The sequence below is a fragment of the Sycon ciliatum genome, chromosome 1, assembly GCF_964019385.1.
Source record: "Sycon ciliatum chromosome 1, ocSycCili1.1, whole genome shotgun sequence".
NCBI lineage: Eukaryota > Metazoa > Porifera > Calcarea > Leucosolenida > Sycettidae > Sycon > Sycon ciliatum.
The window spans coordinates 93,819,052-93,840,140 of NC_088643.1; the positions used below are offsets into that span (position 1 = coordinate 93,819,052).

The 21,089-nt window shown below is 46.8% G+C and overlaps 2 protein-coding genes across 6 annotated transcripts in view; both read right to left on the reverse strand.

Annotated features, from left to right (window-relative positions):
- LOC135806583 (uncharacterized) overlaps window positions 1-5,643 on the reverse strand; it is a 31,010-nt gene extending 25,367 nt beyond the window's left edge. Inside the window, exons 1-5 of one of the 5 annotated variants that reach the window (XM_065320780.1) lie at window positions 5,229-5,302; window positions 4,031-4,338; window positions 3,918-3,953; window positions 2,090-2,581; window positions 701-910 (exon numbers count right to left, since the gene is read on the reverse strand). In XM_065320780.1, coding sequence (XP_065176852.1) covers window positions 701-910; window positions 2,090-2,458 — 579 coding nt within the window. In that variant the 5' untranslated portion in view covers window positions 2,459-2,581; window positions 3,918-3,953; window positions 4,031-4,338; window positions 5,229-5,302. Of the gene's footprint in view, window positions 1-700; window positions 911-2,089; window positions 2,582-3,917; window positions 3,954-4,030; window positions 4,339-5,228; window positions 5,303-5,622 lie in introns of those variants that run through there. The other 4 variants (XM_065320779.1, XM_065320781.1, XM_065320778.1 and 1 more) reach the window with 4 other exon arrangements.
- Window positions 5,644-7,343: 1,700 nt separating this feature from the next.
- On the reverse strand, window positions 7,344-20,978 carry LOC135806585 (probable dolichyl pyrophosphate Glc1Man9GlcNAc2 alpha-1,3-glucosyltransferase). Its single transcript, XM_065320785.1, has 13 exons — window positions 20,734-20,978; window positions 20,558-20,636; window positions 19,791-19,984; window positions 18,670-18,776; window positions 17,321-17,388; window positions 16,849-16,972; window positions 15,841-15,959; window positions 14,675-14,795; window positions 13,445-13,578; window positions 10,158-10,297; window positions 8,974-9,071; window positions 8,597-8,669; window positions 7,344-7,923 (listed from the first exon to the last, which is right to left on the reverse strand). The coding sequence occupies exons 1-13, from the start codon at window positions 20,811-20,813 to the stop codon at window positions 7,680-7,682; spliced, it is 1,581 nt and encodes a 526-aa protein (XP_065176857.1). The 5' UTR covers window positions 20,814-20,978; the 3' UTR covers window positions 7,344-7,679.
- Between the last annotated feature and the right edge of the window lie 111 nt (window positions 20,979-21,089).

The following is a 21,089-nucleotide window of genomic DNA, read 5'->3' on the forward strand; positions in this document are numbered from 1 at the left end:
ACTAGAAGTCAGTAGTCAGAACAACACATCAACAACAGGAGTGTGTTGTGCTAGAACTTCAACTCAACAAGATTACCAATTTCATCACTTAGTCAGCTGTCAAACATCTCATCAGCGGATATGATTATGGGAATAAAATTCAATGAAGTCAAGCAAGTCTGAACCATCCCATATTATACAGCAATAAAAGGCATGTCATAAGATTTACAGGCAGCGTTAACGTCTAATGACGAGAACCTATCACTTATTTCACACAAGTATGAGGGTGAGAGAAACGGAGCCGGTTTTACTGCAACAGACGCACAGCTCTAGCTCTGTAGTCACATCACTTGTCGCTTTCAAATAGAGAGTTTAGTCTGGAGGTGCTGCATCTGCACGCATAGCACTAACTTTAGCCTGTGCACGTACAACACCGCGCACAAGTCCCGTGACCTGTACACGAGGTGTAGCGTGGTGAAAGCCACACAGCAACTCGATCATCCATAAAGTAATGTTGTGTGATCATCGCATGACGTAATGCAAATAGGTTCCCAGTGCTGACAGTGTAGGTTGGTGCGGATTACACAGTTTACACTTGCCACACATGCATTGCCACACATGCATTGCCACACATGCATTGCCACACATGCATTGCCACACATGCATTGCCACACATGCATTGCCACACATGCATTGCCACACATGTATTCCAATGACTTACATCAGGGAAATAGAAGGTAAACGGCACATCACCCAGGGCTACTTGCTCGTAGCTAGGCAATGCTGGCTCACCGCCCGGCTGGCTCTGCAATTGCTTGACCTCTTCACGACGCTTCTCAATCTTCTGTGTCATTTCCTCCAGGGATGGATGGAGGACATCGTAAAGACCAACCCACGACTCACCCGTATCCTCCTCACCCGCACCATCACTCTAAAGAATGCAGTCATATCAGGAAATGGAAAAAAAGAAGAAGAAAAGAACGGATTATCTGAATAATGGACTCGGACGGAGAGCCAAGGATAAATTTAGCAAAGAAAAGGATCAAGGAACTACACGTTACGCTATAATTATAATGTCCACTAACACCACCAGTTACTAAACAATCCGCTCATGTGATAACATTGCACGACACTGACCGACGGTACTGACGTTCTACAACTAACTGGTTATCAGCTCTAGCAGCACATTTTGGATGCGCACTCCAACAGCCTTCCAACTTGGAAGGCTCTAAGTTATTATGATAACATAGGAGCTGATTGTTTAGTAGCTGGTGGTGTTAGTGGGAGATTATAGCGGAACTTGTAGTTCCTTGGTCCCTTTTCTTTTCTATAAATTTATCTGAATAAAGTGAGAGTATACTAGTAGTTATCCAGCCTGTGGTTCCCAGTGATCACATTTCTCACACTAATTTACTGGAATTTTTTACAGGCAACAAAACGTTAGAAATAGAGACTGTACTGGCACATAGTCTTCTTGGCTGACAGTAACAACCATTGTGAAGCTACTAGTACTAGCAAACAGCAGAATACAGCCACAATGGCTTACTAACTTTTGATAAGTAATTGCCGTATCTCACTGCCTGTTATGATAGCCTAGGGGTCGTTGCAAAAGTTTTTGTCGTCTCTTGTTCGTTTCAGGGACGAAAAAAAACTTTGCGACAACCCATTATCCAGGACATCATTCCTTGCCACATTTGAGCCCGGAAAAGTATAAGGAAAGGGAACAAGAATTTAACCAGGTTTTACAAAATAAGGACAGATATGCCATGGCAAAACGTATGGAGAAGCAGATCCCAAACCCAGACTTTTCAAATTTCAAGTGGGTTTTTGAGCATCAATTCTGCCAAAATTGGGCTTTCAAAAGCCTACGGGACTATTTTGGATGTACAGTCTGTACTGTAAGTCAGCAAATGTTCGGCGCATATTTATTTTCGGCTATTCTCGGCCTGGGCATTTCTGGCTGAACATTTGTTTCGGCCGAAATTGTGTTTAGGAAAGTTTGGTGTGACAGTGTATACAGGCAGCAGCAGTACAGGCTGATATGTTAATGCGGCCGAAATTAATACGCACCGAAAATTTGCAGACTTATAGCACTCTTGATGGCACGTACCTGATCTCCACCGGGGCAGAAGACACCCTTCCCTGTCTGTCCCATTGCCGCAAAGAATGCACGAAGCTGTGACGCATCCTGTGCTCGGAACTGAACAGGTTTCCCACCGGTACCGGTTGTGATTTCAAATCCGAGGAAATCCGGTGACGACGGATCGGCAGAGAGAGGTCGAACTTGCCCTTCGGTTCCCTGAACGTGCGCATAATCCCGAGTCCCCTTGGCCTTGCGGATAGCAGCTCCAGTAGCGCTGGGTACAACCCGGACTGGCTCCTTCTTCCATCGCTTCAGTATGGCCGTCTTACGCTGGATTTCAGTGGTGTAGTCAGCAGGACGACCAGCAACCAATGTAGGCATTGCCACAGCCGCCATGTTGGTGTGTGGTGTGTGTCAGTGAGTGAACAGCAGTAGCAGCAGCACGGACAGGTATACTGCAGTGCTGGAACCCAGTCAATTGATGTCGTCTACACACTCAGTGCTGATGCTGGTGCAAACCTGCAGCAAAACACACACACAAAGACAGGAGTGGTGGAAGCAGCTGTTGATTGGTCCGGACCAGGGAGTTGTATAGAGGGTCTACACAATTCTCTGGTCCGGCGGCCATACCATAGTCTTTCATACATTGTGTATGATACGGCGGTCACGCATTACCTCAGCAGTAAACATGTGGACAACAGTTAAAAAAACTGTTTTGTCCGGCCATGGCCCGACCAACCATACCGGGTCTGCCGTCCCTGACAGAGATTGTATTACATGTATGTAGTACAATCCACATGTGCATGCGCAGAACACACCCATACTGACCAACCACCAGAAGCTCAATCCCTAGACAAGACCTGCAGAATTCCTGGATTTTTTTTCAAAATCCCTGGATGTCGCAAAAACAAGTGAAAAAGGGCTTTTCCCGCCAAAAAAACGTTCAACTGCAGATCTGCGTACGGCACAGTTCGACCCTGCATTGCAGTTTGATCAGTCGGTGCCCGCCTATAGCGCCTGTCAGTGCAGATCTTGTGGTCAGGTCTTGAAAGTGCCGTGCACAGTTCGAAGTGCGAGTGCGCACCGTACATATTTTTTGAAAAAACCGGGATATTCGAGGCGAATCCATGGAGTTTTCAGGAAAATCCTGTATGAGACGAAACTGTGACTTTTCCGGGAGTTTGCTTGAAATCCCCAGGACCCCGGGAGTAGTGTTGATTTCCCGGGAAAACCGGGAGGGTTGGCCAGTGTGCACACCCCCATGGCGCTTTTAGTGACATTTTGCATACAAATCCCTATCTAGTTGGGCGCAGTCACCCAGTTTCGGTGGAAGAAGCGAGTTGGATTGGGAATACAGGAGGAAGGGAGCGTCTCAGCGTCCTCGGACCAAGACCATTCGACTCGGCACCCCGAAGACTACAACTGGTGAAAATTTGATTTTAGGGTATACTTCCCCTACTGGCACATCACCAAAGCTGATGTGAAAATTTCCATCAGCGTTTTATTTCGGCATTTTGGGTCGGTGCTTAATATAGCCGAAAATGAAATAGCTGCCGAAAAATTGTGTATTTACAGTAGCCAAAATAGCCAGCAGGGGACGTCCGGACCAGAAGTCATTCGCTAGCTATGTGTAGGTACTGGATACTACATTGAAGTAAACAGAAACACGTGCACAGTCACTAGCTGCTGCTGCTGCTGCTGCTGCTGCTGCTGCTGCTGCAGAGCAGAGGCGCTCATGAGCCTGGCTCGCGCTCAGGCCAGTCAGCAGTCCCTGTAGTTTAGATTGGTTGCTTTCTTCTTTCACCAAGCGTGACACCAACATGCACTTGAGCTTTCATCAGAACAATCAACGTACCGGTACGCGGTAGTCACTCCGAACCCCACTTGCACCCTGCACATTCACCAACAACGTACTACTGTTGTATCAAATTTTCAAACTGTTTGGTGAACTACAAAAATAATTTTTACCTGTACTCACTGACTTGCATCCACTGGTCCAGCCGACTCCGGATGCGAGGCAGTGTGGAGATCAGCCTCCGTACCTCGATCAGCAACTCCAGCCTGCAGGAGAGACGAGCTCAACTACAAATGAACAAGAATTATTTTGGTGAACTGCACCTTCTCCTTTCGAATTTCCCACAGTGAGAGTCCACTCCTGATCTCGAGTAGATCTGGATCTACGCGATAGAATTTCAGACCATAGCACGTGCCACTTCCACGTGATAGATGTCGAGTTTGACGCAGGTTGCGGTGGCCACCAAAATGTAGCTCAGCTCCTCTGTAGTGACTTCGTACATGCATTTTTGTATACATAATTCATTTTTCGTAAAAATGGCCCCTGTATATATTTTCACGTGAAAGAAATAAACTTTCTCTTTGGCCCCAACTTCGTTGTGGTCTGGTTGGCCATTGTAGCCGTCATGGTTGACGTAAAACACCATAATTGGTGACCCCTGACACTGCGCTGAGTCGGAGTTGCTGTATGGTTGGCATGGAGCAGGCCATCGCGCCTTCGACCTCCGCGGCCCAGATTGAGCAGGCGCCCAAGCCCACGACCTCACCAGCCCACCTTCCGCCGGTCCGCCGATCCACCGATCCGCCGATCAACCGCCACGATCTCCTAGCCCGCAGCCGCCTCTGACAAGATCAAGATCCGTCCTCCTCTGTCACGCGTACGTTTTCCCTTGTTCTTTTCTCTACTTTCTTTCTCTGGACTGCCTCTGACACGTTCTTCCACCTCTGTCACGCATGTTTCCTCTTTCTCTTTCCTGCATTTTCTACCTTGTTTCGGACCTTGTGTCCACGTCACATACAACGGTATTCCACATGCAGCGCATATTTTTTCTCTTTGTACAGTCTTTCTCTTTGTACAGTGTATTTTTCTTTCCCGTCTTTCCGCTTTGTACGCTTCGCTCACTCTTTCCTTTCCTTTCCAAGATTTTTTTTTTCCGTTTGGCGTTCTTCAGCAACTGCTCTCGGCTTCATCTCTGGTGGGGGTGTAATGTAGTGACTTCGTACATGCATTTTTGTATACATAATTCATTTTTCGTAAAAATGGCCCCTGTATATATTTTCACGTGAAAGAAATAAACTTTCTCTTTGGCCCCAACTTCGTTGTGGTCTGGTTGGCCATTGTAGCCGTCATGGTTGACGTAAAACACCATACCTCTCCCTACCGCGCACCATCGAGGAATGTAGGAGAGCGAGCGCGCGAGAAGGAGGATGGACGGACTCGCTGGTGAGTCTAGTAGTGCATCATAGTATTTTACATGATTTTCCACTTTTGTTCCAAGCAACACCAGGCATATCCATCGATGGGTATCCATCAAGGCTAGTTTACCGACCATACATGTAATTCACTGCATCAGTGCATTACTGTAAGACATGTAATACATGTACTAGTCTAACGAGGAAGCAAATCTATGGCCCGGACATAATCAGTGTGCGGATATGCCTGAAGACTGCAAGATCGTTATCGTATCGGTTCTCGTTCCTGTGACAGGCTATGGATTTTGGACTATCCGGTTAAATTTGCGACTCGTTATAATAACATGTCTTACAGGTAGTGAAGTTAGTTGACTCAGCTGTCAGCAAGAAAGTGGACCTGCAGTTGATCTTGGCACCATAGAGGGGGGGGGGGGGGGGTGCACTCTTGTTCTCAGTACTACTACATAATTATGATCACACCAGAGCAGTTCAGGACAAGACAAAAGGGGAACTGTTGACTTCAACTACGGATCAAAGCTAGAACGCCGAACTAGAACGACATGGAAGCTCAGCAGCACAACGGAAACGCATGCGCGGCTGATACAAACTTAGAGTAGAGGAGTAGAAAGATAATGATCTATCACGTGAGGTAGCTCACTAGTAAGGATATCACATCCCTCCACCATTACATGGCATTAGATCAGGAACACATAAGCAATCATGAGTACAGTCACTGAGAGTCGCGCGCCCAAGAACGTTGTTTCCAAGGGGTTAGCCTGGGACGTTCTTATTTTTTCAGCAATCTGGCTGCGTTCTTACAACATGTTCTTAGAAACAATGCGTACTGGATCATATGTCACATGATCCCACAAGCTCCCAGAAAAACAACACCGCCGTTCTTAACTTTAGGCTGTGGCCTTCTTAGTATTTTAGGCTGGACGTTCTTGGGCTCCACGTTCTTCAGCGTGCGACTCTACTGTATGAGAAATGAGTTCACTATAATTTGTTGCTGATACGAGAAGCGACTGAAGAAACTGTACAAACCATGGGTCGACTGACAGTGCCAAGGACAGATTGACAGCTTGGTCGGAAAATATTACATTGCACTGACGTCTGCCGCGTATTGGGCACCACACACCATGAAGTAACTAGTTATGACGCATGCGGGATTTGCAAGTAGCACAGTGCAAGTGCTGCGATGTAATGACGTACAAATCTTGCAGCAAATCACGAATTGTGCGCCGGTGGCGAGTGCCAGGCACAGGCACCTTTTGAAGCGTATGACTGTACTCCTCACCAGTGCAGTAGTGCAGTCACTGCCATGCCCTGGATGTCACTTGGGACAGTGAGATGTCAATCATCTCTGGGGTTCGGAGTGGGGACTGTATTATTCTTATCATTTGTAACTCAGCCTGAGTACTGACTACTGTACTACTAGTAAAACAATTTTTTTTTGTAGTCTGAATCAGGGAGTAGTACAATATACCACTCCCTGGTCTGAATGCAGGCATGGAAAAAACCTGTACGATTTATTGATTTATTTTTACCGGCAACAATTTATTCCTGCTCTGTAATAGCTGAATGTACTATGTAGTGGTGCAAAAGATACTCACTTGTGAGGTCTGCATTCAACACCAGGATATATGGGTTAAGTGGTGGCTTGCCGATGCGAATGTCTTTGCTTGATGTGTTCCTCAGCACGTCAGGTGATGCGGCCACGAATCCGGCTAACTAACTTTACTTGTTTATGATTGTATTACCGTAGATACTCAGGCAGGAGTAGCTCTACCTGCTATACACTCAGCATGTATAGATGGAGCTGAGAAGCCCGGCCACTCATCTCTACCTCTATGGCCTAGTATGGGTCAATCCGCCATTACTGCTAGCAAACTGCCTCTTATTATGACCATTTCCATTTCCATGCATGGATGTACAGTGGCAATCAGTAGACTAGATAGCCATGCCTGTACTCAACTGTGTGAACATGCAGCACAGTAGAGTTATTGGCCAATCTACTGTAGACTTGTCCTGACCTACCACACCACCCTGTCGATAATCATATGCACCATCTGGCTCAACTGGCATAAATCGTAAATAAAACAACTCACGTCTGGATTGAATTCACAATCGAACACACGCTTGAGTAAAATAAACATCGAATGAATGAAAAGAGAAAAAAATGGATGGGCGGATATAATAATCAAATTTTTGAATATAATTATCATGCCTCGACTGTGGCCCAGCCACATCGAGACAACCTACATACATCAAGAAATCCATGCATGCAGAACGAGTCTGGACACAGAAGGTCTAACTACATGCACATGTTGTCTAAATAAGTAGTGCAGATGTGCAGCCCTGAGGAGAAGTGAGTTGGCTAGTGCTAATAATCACGTCATTAGCAGACTCCTCAGGTCTCTTTCACCTTGTCTTCAGAACGAAACCAGCGTCCAGAAAGCGTATCGGCATAGAAGAGCAGCCATGCATACACAACACCGATAGCACAGTACACGGAGGTGAGTAGCAGGGGCAGGAAGGGCAGAGTCACATGGAGGCCAAGCATGGCGTGTACTATGTCACAGTACACAAACAGTGGCACGAGACCGAGCAGATAGAGCTTTTCCAGAGCATTCAGCTGAGTCGTACCTTGGCCGCTGCATCAGTAAAACAAGCACAAGCGTAAGTAGAACAGGTCTTTGTTGGGTGAACAAACACCTTCAGAGAGTCAAGTCAATGTGTATGCGAGTGGGACAGCAGTGGCTCACATTTATAGTATGTGAAGTAAAGTAGCTTCACATCTCATGAAATTAACAGAAGTTCTAAGGGGTCGCTGCAAATGTTTTCTGTCATCCCTGAAACGAACATCGTTCATTTGGGAGGGGTGTGAGCCAAAATCGCAAGTCGACCCACACCGTACGTGTAACTAGCAACAAGAGTACATGAAAACCAGAGTGTGCAGCCTTGATGGATTGCTGTCACTGCAGCTCAGTTGTACGCACTACGCCACTTCCCGCCTCAGATCTGCACCAAATATGTGATCATGGAATTCCGCCGTGACAGACACCCATAGTAGAAAATGCCCCAAGCTGTGCACTCTGGGTTTCATCTACTCTTGCTAGCAAGCTGCGTTAGGGACGACAACATCTTTTGCGACAACCCCTAAAATTGTGGAGGAAGAAAATCGATTCTGGTAGATTAATAATACACGTGAACTCCAAACACGTTTGTCATGTTCCATGGAAATGTCTGTGGCATTCATACTCTTTATAACCCTAAGCAAAAGTTTGTACTTATTGACTACTTCATGCAGCTTGAATAGAACCTTACTTTACGCAAACCTTGACGCATCGTATTGACCAGATGGACACAAGAAGCAGCAGCAGTACTTTGATAGGAGTTTCTGAGCACAGGCAAGAAAATCAGGGACATGACAGATGTCTGGTGGCAGTTCTACATCACAAGACAGAGAGACACTATGCTGCAGAACAAGCCATGCAAGAGATAAGGATTGTAAGAATACTCTCGTGGACAAGGGTGCATCAGCCTAATTCAATTGGCACATGTGCGCATACTCATAGCTGCTACATAAGCATACAGACAGACAGACACACACACAGACACACACACACACACACACACACACACACACACACACACACACACACACACACACACACAGACAAGCCATCTTAATAAGATCATACCAGCTGGTTGGAAGAGGAGTGGGAACAGCGAGTAGTGACCAGTTATTGATAACAGCAGGTAAATCCTGGCCACTGCTGCTTGTTCAATGGCCAGCAAACTGAGCAAAGATACACACAAGAAACACCAGAAAACTGAGAAAAGGCACACACAAGAAACACCGGCAAGATGAACATCATTACAACTACTTGAAGTACGGTCAAGAATGTATACCCCCAGGAGTGTGCAGCTTTGCTGCACAGGTTGCTATGGCCTATGGGGCCCTACTGAAGGTGAAAGCTGAAAACTCACATCCCGGGGCTAGTGCTCAAGCTGTGCGTGTCCAGTACTAGTATGTTTTTATCGAGGAATAAAGTAGAAAATTAGCACTGCCTAACAGAAAGCCACATGGTTTACACACATGGTTTACACACATGGTTTACACAAGCGATGACAGATACCCAGACCGAGCGCACATTGGCCTGTGTTGTACACGGTACGGAATATACCTGAGATGTGGAACGGAAGATGCGAGTTTTCGCAGTCAGAGACCCCATATACAGAGTTGCACACTCGGGGGTCCAGTGAAGTAGGTTGATCAAAAATAAAAGCCTAAGTCCCATTGCTCACAATATTGTCGGATTATTACAAATGAGGGCTCTACGTCTTCAGAAAGACCTTGACTATCGACTGCAACTATTGTTTTCACTGCTTGGTGCATAGTTGGCGCACAACGAAGCTCGAAGCCAGTGCACGATCAAAAATGCACATTCAAACATTTTGAGTCGCTGTCACGCTGAAAATAACTCTGATATCTTCTCGCTTACCTATGCGTATTGGGGCTGGAAATCCTTCGGGTTTTAGGTATTTTCACAAGACCTTCGTCTGGTTTCTATGAGCCACGATTTTACAAATCAGTGAGCCACTCGTGACAAATCGCGCTGCGCATATTTGTTTGAGTTTGAAAACGTCTTCTTCATCACGGCGCGGCACACACGAATGGCTCTTGGTGTTGTAGTTTCTACGAGTGCGTAGCTGCCATCATTAGCTTTCCAGAGAGTGGTTGTTTGTGAGAAATGGCCAAAGGAGAGCAGAGATAATGTTATATTATAACAAAAGTCGTATTTTTGTAGACTGTGAATTGACTCAATTGCGAACATAATGCGTAGTGAAAAAAAAGGCCCCTACAGTCTGTACATGTGCCTACCTCATAGGGATTGTTATGAGTATAATGGCCTTCTCGTGGACATGCCAGCCAAACAGGAAGGACGAGAAAGCGCACAGTACCAGACAGCGCAGGAACGACTCTGGCCCAACAGGCCTTCGCCATACATGCAACATAGATGGCTGCAGGGCGCAAACACACACATACACACACAATATACAGACACACACACACACACGCAGACACACAGACACACAGACACACACACACACACACACACACACACACACACACACACACACACAAATGAAAACAACCGCCTAAAGGAGCAGAAATTCCCGTGCGCATGAGAAGACCTAAATACTTTGGCTCAGCAAGTTGGAAAGCACTCGTTCATCAGCTCGGGCCGCAGGCAGATACGTGTATTTCTTGTGTGGTCGAGGCACTCAGAGCACTGATGCAAACACTAAACTTAATATCAAAGAACAAGATGGAAATTCAGCCAAGGTTGACAAAGAGTAGGAGCGTGGATAGGACACTAGCACTATACTATACATGTACTACCTCTAATTAGGGCTGAAACAATTATACTGATAACTCGCATATCGATCGTTAAGAGTGCAAGAAGAGGATGACAAGATTCTTCGCTCTAGAAACAACGTGAAATTTTCTAGTTCATGTTGATAAACCAGCCAGATGTTATCAGTGCTGACTCTGCTGAGCCATAAATTTCTAACGTAGCAAAGGTATCATGGAATTTCTTCATAAACTGGTGTTCGAAATACACGGGTAGAGCCGACAAGAATTGATAAACCAATATATCAATCATTAACGATATCGGTTGATCGTTAGGAGTTAGGAGTTATTGAATGATGGTTTCAGCCCTACCTCTAATACTGACATGAAAAGGTTTTATTCCCGTAGCTATGCAGAAGACGTTACTTCAGTAACGTCTGGCGCTAGCCAGGGTCCACACAGCTTTAATTTGGTGTTTGTTTGTTTGTGGCGGACGGACCTCCGTCTGGCGCTATCCCGTATCTGTCCCGTACCGTACCATCAGAGACAGCTGGCCACAATATTCTAATAGGGCTTTCAAATACAAGATCATAACGTGAAGCAACTTGGAAGAATGAGTATGAATGCGAAGTGTATCGGGTAATGCATGTAGGGCGATTGTGCGGGTTTGAATCCCAGGTTATGCCTTGAAAAAAAATAGGAGAATTTATAATTTATAACATCCCTATGCTTTTTTTGCCTAGGTCATCAAGGTGGTAGACGTTCTCGTATTACCCTCGACCGCACCTGTCCCGTACCGTACCGTACCATCAAAGACGGCTGGCCACAAACAGCTGGCCACAATATTCAAATAGGGCTTTCAAATGCAAGATCATAACGTGAAGCAACTTGGAAGAATTAGTATGTATGCGAAGTGTATCGGGGGGATGCATGCAGGGCGATAGTGCGGGTTCGAATCCCAGGTTGTCTTGAAAAAAAAATAGGAGAAATGAAAAATTTATAACATCCCTATGCTTTTTTTTGCCTAGGTCATCAAGGCAAAACAGCAGAGCATAGGGCCCTGAGCTTCCAAGCTCTCTCGTTGCAAGCAGCAGAATGGGAGAACAACAATGGTAGAAGAACACTACATCTAATACCACCACTTAAAGGGGAAGTTAAGGCAAAAATTAAAATTTCACCAGTTGTAGTCTTCGGGGTGCTGAGTCGAATGATCTTGGTCCGAGAAAGCTGAAACTGGGTGACTGCGCCCTACTAGATGGGGATTTGTATGCAAAATGTCACTAAAAGCGCCATTTCGTTCTTATAAAAGCATGGATGACCGCGGTTGGCCCATATGTTGTACTCTTTTGGACGCTGAGTCGACTGGTTTTGACGGTCCGAAAAGGCTGCGATGCAGCGTTCCTCCTTTATTCCCAATCGAACATGGTTGAACAAGCGGTCACGTGCTCCTGGGTGCCCAAATCACCTGGTCACGACGCCAGCAGGCGACAACTTTCACACCAAGGTTCAACTCGATTTCAACTCGAGTGACAGGACTGCACCCAAAAAAGGTCAAACAGGCTAGTAAGTTGTACCCTGCAGGTACGTACGGTGACCAGGTGACTGGCGTACGCAGGAGCACGTGACCGCTTGTTCAACCATGTTCGATTGGGAATAAAGGAGGAACGCTGCATCGCAGCCTTTTCGGACCAAAACCAGTCGACTCAGCGTCCAAAAGACTACAACATATGGGCCAATCGCGGTCATCCGAGCTTTTATAAGAACGAAATGGCGCTTTTAGTGACATTTTGCATACAAATCCCCATCTAGTAGGGCGCAGTCACCCAGTTTCGGTGGAAGTGCGCGAGTTCGATTGGGATTCAAGTAGGAAGGGAGCGTCTCAGCTTCCTCGGACCACGACCATTCAACTCAGCGGCCCGAAGACTACAACTGGTGAAATTTTAATTTTTGCCTTAAAGGGGAAGTATACCCTAAAATCAAATTTTCACCAGTTGTAGTCTTCTGGGTGCTGAGTCGAATGGTCTTGGTCCGAGGAAGCTGAGACGCTCCCTTCCTACTTGAATCCCAATCGAACTCGCGCACTTCCACCGAAACTGGGTGACTGCGCCCTACTAGATGAGGATTTGTATGCAAAATCTCACTAAAAGCGCCATTTCGTTCTTATAAAAGCACGGATGACCGCGATTAGCCCATATGTTGTAGTCTTTTGGACGCTGAGTCGACTGGTTTTGGTCCGAAAAGGCTGCGATGCAGCGTTCCTCCTTTATTCCCAATCGAACATGGTTGAAGAAGCGGTCACGTGCTCCTGGGTGCCCAAATCACCTGGTCACCACGCCAGCAGGCGACAACTTTCACACCAAGGTTCAACTCGAGTTCAACTCGAGTGACAGGACTGCACCCAAAAAAGGTCAAACAGGCTAGTAAGTTGTACCCTGCCGGCACGGTGACCAGGTGACTGGTGTACGCAGGAGCACGTGACCGCTTGTTCAACCATGTTCGATTGGGAATAAAGGAGGAACGCTGCATCGCAGCCTTTTCGGACCAAAACCAGTCGACTCAGCGTCCAAAAGACTACAACATATGGGCCAATCGCGGTCATCCGTGCTTTTATAAGAACGAAATGGCGCTTTTAGTGACATGCGCAGTCACCCAGTTTCGGTGGAAGTGCGCGAGTTCGATTGGGAATAAAGGAGGAAGGGAGCGTCTCAGCTTCCTCGGACCAAGACCATTCGACTCAGCACCCCGAAGACTACAACTGGTGAAAATTTGATTTTAGGGTATACTTCCCCTTTAACTTCCCCTTTAAGCCTTACCAGTATTGTCAGTAGAGTACAGATAGCAGTAGCAATGGGTGGCACAGCCGGTAGAATGACATGCTCCACATCACCAACCAAGCCACTAGTCAATGAAGCTGTTGGCAACGACACGGCCATTCCAAGCCGCCGAGCTGCATAGCAAGACACAGACAGGTGCACGGGTACAGTGAGCAGTGCTCACAAGGCAGGGACACTCAACGAGTCATAATACACACACCATGTACCACACTTGTTGCTCACTGCCAAAACTGGTCACGTGGGTCTCCCCGGGAGAGGGGAGAGAGACTCAAAAGGAATCTTGGAAAGATGACTCAATTGGCTATTGAACCGCCCAACGGCCGACACCCCCTGAAGTCCCCAAAACTCTGGGTGGATTTGAAAATGATCCCACTTATGGGCTCACCACACCTCAGTAAGTGGGCGAGGACAAGGTGCAGAAAAAGGATTGACGGCATCAGGGTATCCGTCCAGGGATCCAACTGCGGTTACCCCTGCCCCCAGTGAAGGTAATACATGCTACTAGTGTGGGTGGCTAAATCAGAGTGGATCTGATATAAGCCTCCCTAGCACCATTGATTACACAAGAGTTAATCTAGCCAGAAGCAGTCCATGGTTAACAGGTATGTATACTTCAAATAGAAAGTATATGAACCCTGGAACCAACAAAGGTGGCAGGTACAACATTACACCTTCAAGTAGCCGAGCCCGTTGGCAACAGACCCAACACAATCAGGCATAAGTGTACCCACCAACCGAACCACACACACACACACACACACACACACATACACACACGCACACACACACACACACACACACACACACACACACACACACACACACACACACACACACCACACACATACACACACTGTACTTACACACACGTTGCCCACTCACACTCAACACTCACGCACGCCAGACTAAAGTAACATGCAACCCTTCCTCATATACAACAGCTTGGGAAATTACTTCAAATTAGGCCACCAGCCTGCCGTTCGTTTCTCCCCCAAAACTCAACACGTTTCCATGCCAAATACGAAAGAAAGAAAAACAATCAATCACATCACTGATGATTGATGACTGATGATTGTTCTTTTTCATATCTGACTTGCAAAGTGTCGAGTTTGGGGGAGAGAAGAGCAGCCCGCAGGTGGATTAACTTCCCAATGCTTTGACATTCTCCGGGAATTCTTCACTTGAAATTGCAATAGGAAAACTTCATACCTAACACAACAGCAGCCTTGTCTGCTACATTGTACAGGGCCCAGATGTTCGGTGCCCAGTACGCATGGCAGAGACCACGTTTGAAGGGGAACAAACGAGACAACACCTGTGGTAGCTGTTGCTGCAGACACAAAGGTAAACACAGACACAAAGGTAAACACACACACACACACACACACACACACACACACACACACACACACACACACACACACACACACACATACACACACACTTATTTTGAGGCGACATTCAACGAAACACCCACATCGGTGACAACAGAAACAAAAACCAGCAGTTTAGAAATGATGGAGAGAGCAAATACAGCAATACCAGAGTACTGGATCTGACAGAGTACTAGTACATGTATTTTGCACACTTTAGACGCACAATTCATGCTCAAAAGTCAAAACTCACACTCCGTAATTTACAAGCTGTAAGTTGACCCCGGTTATAAGTCGACATCCCATAAGGCGGACTTATCACAGGGAAAATACAATATTGGTTAGGGGCAAGTTGTTTTACTCTTCATGCAATATTACTGCAATTCCGGGACAGGAGCGGCTCAACTAGTACCTAGTACTATAGAGTATTGTTGATATCCGGTCATGTCCCGGAATTTCCTACGTGTGACGCACACAGAACGAGTCTGGACACGGATGGTCTAACTACATGCACGCATGCTGTCTAAATAAGTAGTGCAGATGTGCAGCCCTGAGGAGAAGTGAGTTGGCTAATGCTGATGATCACGTCATTAGCAGACCCCTCATGTCTCTTTCACCTTGTCTTCAGAACGAAACCAGCGTCCAGAGATCAACTTCAGTGTTGAATACAGTGCAGCAGAGCAGACCGAAGGAGAGGGTGCTTTGCTGCAACAAGTGACAGTTTGCCTGCATGTATTTCACATACTGTATTTCCCCGATTATAAGTCGCACTTGATTATAAGTCGCAACCCATTTTTAGGTCTGAACCAAATTGTTTCAATACATTCACCTAAGTAGGAAGTCACACTCAATTGTAAGTCGCAACCCCTTCTTTGTTTTTGAAGTAGAGTGTAAAAAGGTGCGACTTACAATCGGGGAAATACGGTAATCACATTATACCAGCCTTTGAAAGTGTTCATACAGCTCCAGTGGATCGATGTGAACCATTCACAATGAGCTTACCATGTAGATAAAAGGCCCAAACGACACAGCAAACACGGCCACAACCACCACGCCCAACTTGACGAGATTGGAGAAGGAGAATGTCCAAATTGAGACAGTCGCCGCAGTCAGGGAGTCCTCTGCAAACACGGGACGAGAAGAGAGATACAAATAGTAAAACACACAACGCCACAACAACCGTATTAACGGAACAAGTAAAAAAGGTCATGCCGAAATCTCCAAAAAGCAAAAAGACTGTAGATATCATTACTTTCCCTGCCCTGTGAAACTTGTCTTTGCTCTGCATGGTACTCATTTTAAAACTGTTGCAAACCATCTTATCACCACATCACACTGAGTACCGTGTACATGTAAGTTGTAACAGGATCCAGGCACACAGAACACAGAGCACCCCCAACAGAACAACATACAACACACAGAACACAGACCACCCCCAACAGAACAACATACAACACACAGAACACAGACCACCCCCAACAGAACAACATACAACACACAGAACACAGACCACCCCCAACAGAACAACATACAACACACAGAACACAGACCACCCCCAACAGAACAACATACAACACACAGAACACAGACCACCCCCAACAGAACAACATACAACACACAGAACACAGACCACCCCCAACAGAACAACATACAACACACAGAACACAGACCACCCCCAACAGAACAACATACAACACACAGAACACAGACCACCCCCAACAGAACAACATACAACACACAGAACACAGACCACCCCCAACAGAACAACATACAACACACAGAACACAGACCACCCCCAACAGAACAACATACAACACACAGAACACAGACCACCCCCAACAGAACAACATACAACACACAGAACACAGACCACCCCCAACAGAACAACATACAACACACAGAACACAGACCACCCCCAACAGAACAACATACAACACACAGAACACAGACCACCCCCAACAGAACAACATACAACACACACAAACTAGCAGTACAGTGTACTGTACTTACTTCTGCGCGATGGGAAGCAGTAAACTCGGAAGAGATAGATGAAATACGCCGGGCTCACATACAGGAAGATGTGCTTGAAGTTGAGAAGGGCGGCAAAAAGAAATGCTGCTGCAATAACTCGGCCCTGTCAGCAGATAGAGGTGCGAGAAACAAATATTAGAGCATATTCTGACAGTATGATAGTGATGCCTATGGAGGCTTTGCGAAGAACATCAGAATGACGGGGATTCCTACGTACATGCACATCGAAGGTAAGAGTGTGCAAGCTATCACTGGATAGATAGACAGACAGCTATGGTCAGTGAGAGAGAGAGAGAGAGAGCGAGAGAGAGAGAGAGAGAGAGAGAGAGAGAGAGAGAGAGAGAGAGAGAGAGAGAGAGAGAGAGAGAGAGAGAGAGAGAGATAGAGAGATAGAGAGAGAGAGAGAGAACAAAAAGAAGAGGAGACTATATCCGCGCATTGCAAAACTGACCTCCATCATGCGTGTTATGGACAGTAGCCATATTCCCATCAGGAATCCATTGTACTGGAAATGAATATCTGAAGAGACCGGGTCAAGGAAGTTTGTGCATCATCGAGATACAGGTAAGTTAGTTATGTTGGGTCTAGAGTTGAGTGTGTGCATTGGTTTCTGGTCCACCTGTCACTCGTACTGCATTGGTTTCTGGTCCACCTGTCACTCGTACTGCATTGTGCTGGCACTAGTAGTCATGTTCATTGTTCAATCCACAAAATGTGATACAGAAAGTGAAGAACCATCCGAGGTAAATAGCCATTGTAAACATTGCATTGTGCTGATGGTGGTGGTGGTGGCACTGCTGCTGCTGCTGCTGCCGTTGCCACCGTAGTCATCATGCTAGAATATGTAGTGGTGACAGGTCACATTGCAGCAATACACTCGAAGACGTGCACCATGCAGACAATAGAGAGGTTCCGCACTACGTAAAGTTGAGCTACTTTACGTTAGTAGGCGGGAAAAACCCGTGAATTCGCGAGTTTGCACTCCACTTACGGAAAGTTGTCTACGGAGAGTACGTAGATAGGGCTCTCATAACGTAGCTGGTCCGTAAGTGGATTGGGGTACAAATTTATGACTCTCTCCCCAGGTCGATCTGGTCATACACTGCCGCGTTCGGAGTTGCCAAGGGCAGCTACGTGATTTGAAAACTCCGTATGGCGGAACCCAGATGCGCATGCAGTTTACGTAAGACTTTCCGTAGATCGACTACGCTTTTTACTAACGTAATTACGTTATGCGGAACCTCTCTATTGTCAAAACAGTGTACAGTCCAGAGGGTACGCCGGACTTCATTCCAAGAGGTCCCCTGCCTGCGCTATCTACATGCACACACCTCGCCATGAAAACAGATTGTTTCGGCAACAAAAACTGCCAAAATAGCTTGGTTTTCAGGCATGGCATAGCACGGTGAACCGGTCAGGACACGCTCTCGCATACTAATACTGATACCACAAGTGCAATGTACATGTATGTACAGTGTATGTACAGTGCAATGTACTGTCGTGGACATGGAAATCTGGTCGCACGTCTAGCGACCGCAGGGCGCTGGCGATGCAGCCGTGAGTACGCATACACACATTCAGTTGGGCGCTGCAGCGCGCTGGCCGCATCGGATCAACATGCGCACTGCCTGCAACGTTCTGTACGCACCGAGGGCACCGGTCCCGGGTCATTCGACTGGATTTCCACGTCCACGACAGTATCATGTGTATGTACAGTGTGACTGGTTCTTGGAAGTACATAGTGGCATTGCAAGAAGCCATGAAGCCAGAGCACATGCAGGACAGGAAAAAGGAGGATACGGTCAACAATGAGTAGACCAAAGTTGCAGAGAATCAGAACACAAAGGAACAGTATTCTCTCCTCCAACAGGACGTGCTTAGACTTCTTGCGAAGCCATTGGCAGTACCTAGCGCAACACAGCACACAATGATAGACGCAAGTTGTACGAAATACATAGGTACAGTGTTACACAGCACACAGCACACAGCACACAGCACACAGCACACAGCACATAGCACAGCACACAAACAGTCAAACCCACACTCACGCATAGACTACTTGCACTGTGGACAGTAAACTCATTTCCTGACACCCCAATACAAATTGTAATCAGGCATTGTAATGAATGTGGCATCAGCGACCTCGTGGAAAGCCATTCCATTTACTTTGGTAAGCAGTAGCTTCCTCTTTCGACTTGCACATACTTGACCAGTAGTTCTGTGTAGAGCCACTGACCTAGTGGCGTCAACAAGACTCAAGAGTGCATTTTTGAAAGGAAGCACATCATTCACAAGCAGGTCCCAACCCGGCAATACTGAGCAAAGTCCTTTCGGATTCGGGCTCAATGTGATATTGACTACAGATGGAGCCCTATTCGACTATGGACGGACTGTCCCTAGAGAAGTCTCCACAGGACGGACCAAACAAACCTGTACTCCTAACAGTATTTAGAGCTTTACATGAGTTCATGATAAGCTAAGCTGGCTTGGTAATACACTGTATACCAGCAACACCACCAGCAGCAGCAGCAGCAGCAGCAGCAGCAACACCACCAGCAGCAGCAGCAGCAGCAGCAACACCACCAGCAGCAGCAACACCACCAGCAGCAGCAGCAGCAGCAGCAGCAACACCACCACCAGCAGCAGCAGCAGCAGCAACACCACCAGCAGCAGCAGCAGCAGCAGCAGCAGCAACACCACCACCAGCAGCAACACCACCAGCAGCAGCAGCAGCAGCAGCAGCAGCAGCAACACCACCAGCAGCAGCAGCAGCAGCAGCAGCAGCAACACCACCAGCAGCAGCAGCAGCAGCAGCAGCAACACCACCAGCAGCAGCAGCAGCAGCAACACCACCAGCAGCAGCAGCAGCAGCAGCAACACCACCAGCAGCAACAGCACAGTGACAGAGTCTATGAACTTACTGCTGCACGGCATAGACCAGCACAAAGTCAGTCAGAATCACACTGCCTCGTTGAAACGCTACGCACAGCGGTGCAGCATAGTTGAGGTTCGTTACCGAGACTATTTGTGGATCAATGAGGACGGCGACCTGAGATAGAAGCCACTCGAACCACGCAAAGAACGGTGGATAGTCCAGAGTCCATTCCGACGTGTTCTAGGAAAAAAGAAATGCGGGGAAAAAAAGAAGAAATTTTGATTTGAAACAAACTTCGGTTTTTACCGACAGTCCTTTGTGGGAGTACTTGAAGAGTTTCAACCGCAAAAGCACTGCCCCATACAAGAGTGCCTAGCCACTAGGCCATAGGATGAGTGAGAGATGATTATTTGTGCTAAAGTCTTAGTGCAGATACTGTCAGCATGCACTCAGTGCTCCGCTTTACAAGTTTGCTATTCCAACTTGCTCAGCAGGCTACAACGTTAGTGACCACACATACAGCTGCAGCCAATGCCCCCAGCCCCACCACCCGTCCCCTCTCCACACAGCGGAGGGGACGGCACCGCATTTCAGCCCGAAACCTGGTGGGCCAACTAGAGCACTTTGTGGCGGATTTGGTGTCGCAGTAGAATTGGCCCACGTGCCATCTCCTCTGCATTGGGTCGGATTTCATTGCCTCAAATCGTCTGTATAACTTTTACAATAATTATATTGAAAATAAAATAAATAAAGAATCAGGAAAGATGAGTGCATATACTAGTAAATGAGGACAACAGTGAGAGTCGTACGTACTTCAAAATACCACTTGGACACAGGCAGACTGTTCGTGATTGCCAGCCAATTTCGGTGCACTTCGAAGTCTGTGGAGCGACTGATTGTTACAGGAAAAACAAAAGAATAAAACGATCATGTTCAAGCCAGTCCTCCACGACCACAGCAATGTTTCGCTGATATCACCATGTACGTACTACGTCCGAAATAGAAGAACTTTGGCAACACTCAAAATAATACCCCAGCCAAAGGGCAAAAGATCCTTGCTGGAGACCATCACGACACGTTTCCTTTACAAGCCACAGAAAGCTGAGCTCCTTCCACCGTGAATACTCAATGTGCCATGTCAGGAACTTCTACAAGCAGACTTCGCCACAAGCAAGCAATCCATTCACTTTCAAGAATCTATTGCTATTGTTTATGTCGACATCAGTCGATTTGAATCGGGGAAACTTTTTTTACTTTTTTTCACGACGTGGATTCTACGATTTTTCAAAAGAAAAGCACCACGTGGTGCCATGGCAACTTGCCAATTACTATAATAATTATTATT

Bases quoted from the DNA above. Each gene is read 5' to 3' on its own strand.
- LOC135806585 (XM_065320785.1), bottom strand. From the start codon at position 20,813: ATGGTCTCCAGCAAGGATCTTTTGCCCTTTGGCTGGGGTATTATTTTG. The intron at 15,960-16,848 runs GTAAGTACAGTA...CCGTGTTTGCAG, and splicing joins CTGCTTCCCATCGCGCAGAA to AGGACTCCCTGACTGCGGCG. The intron at 10,298-13,444 runs GTAAGGCTTAAA...TGCGCCCTGCAG, and splicing joins GTACTCTACTGACAATACTG to CCATCTATGTTGCATGTATG.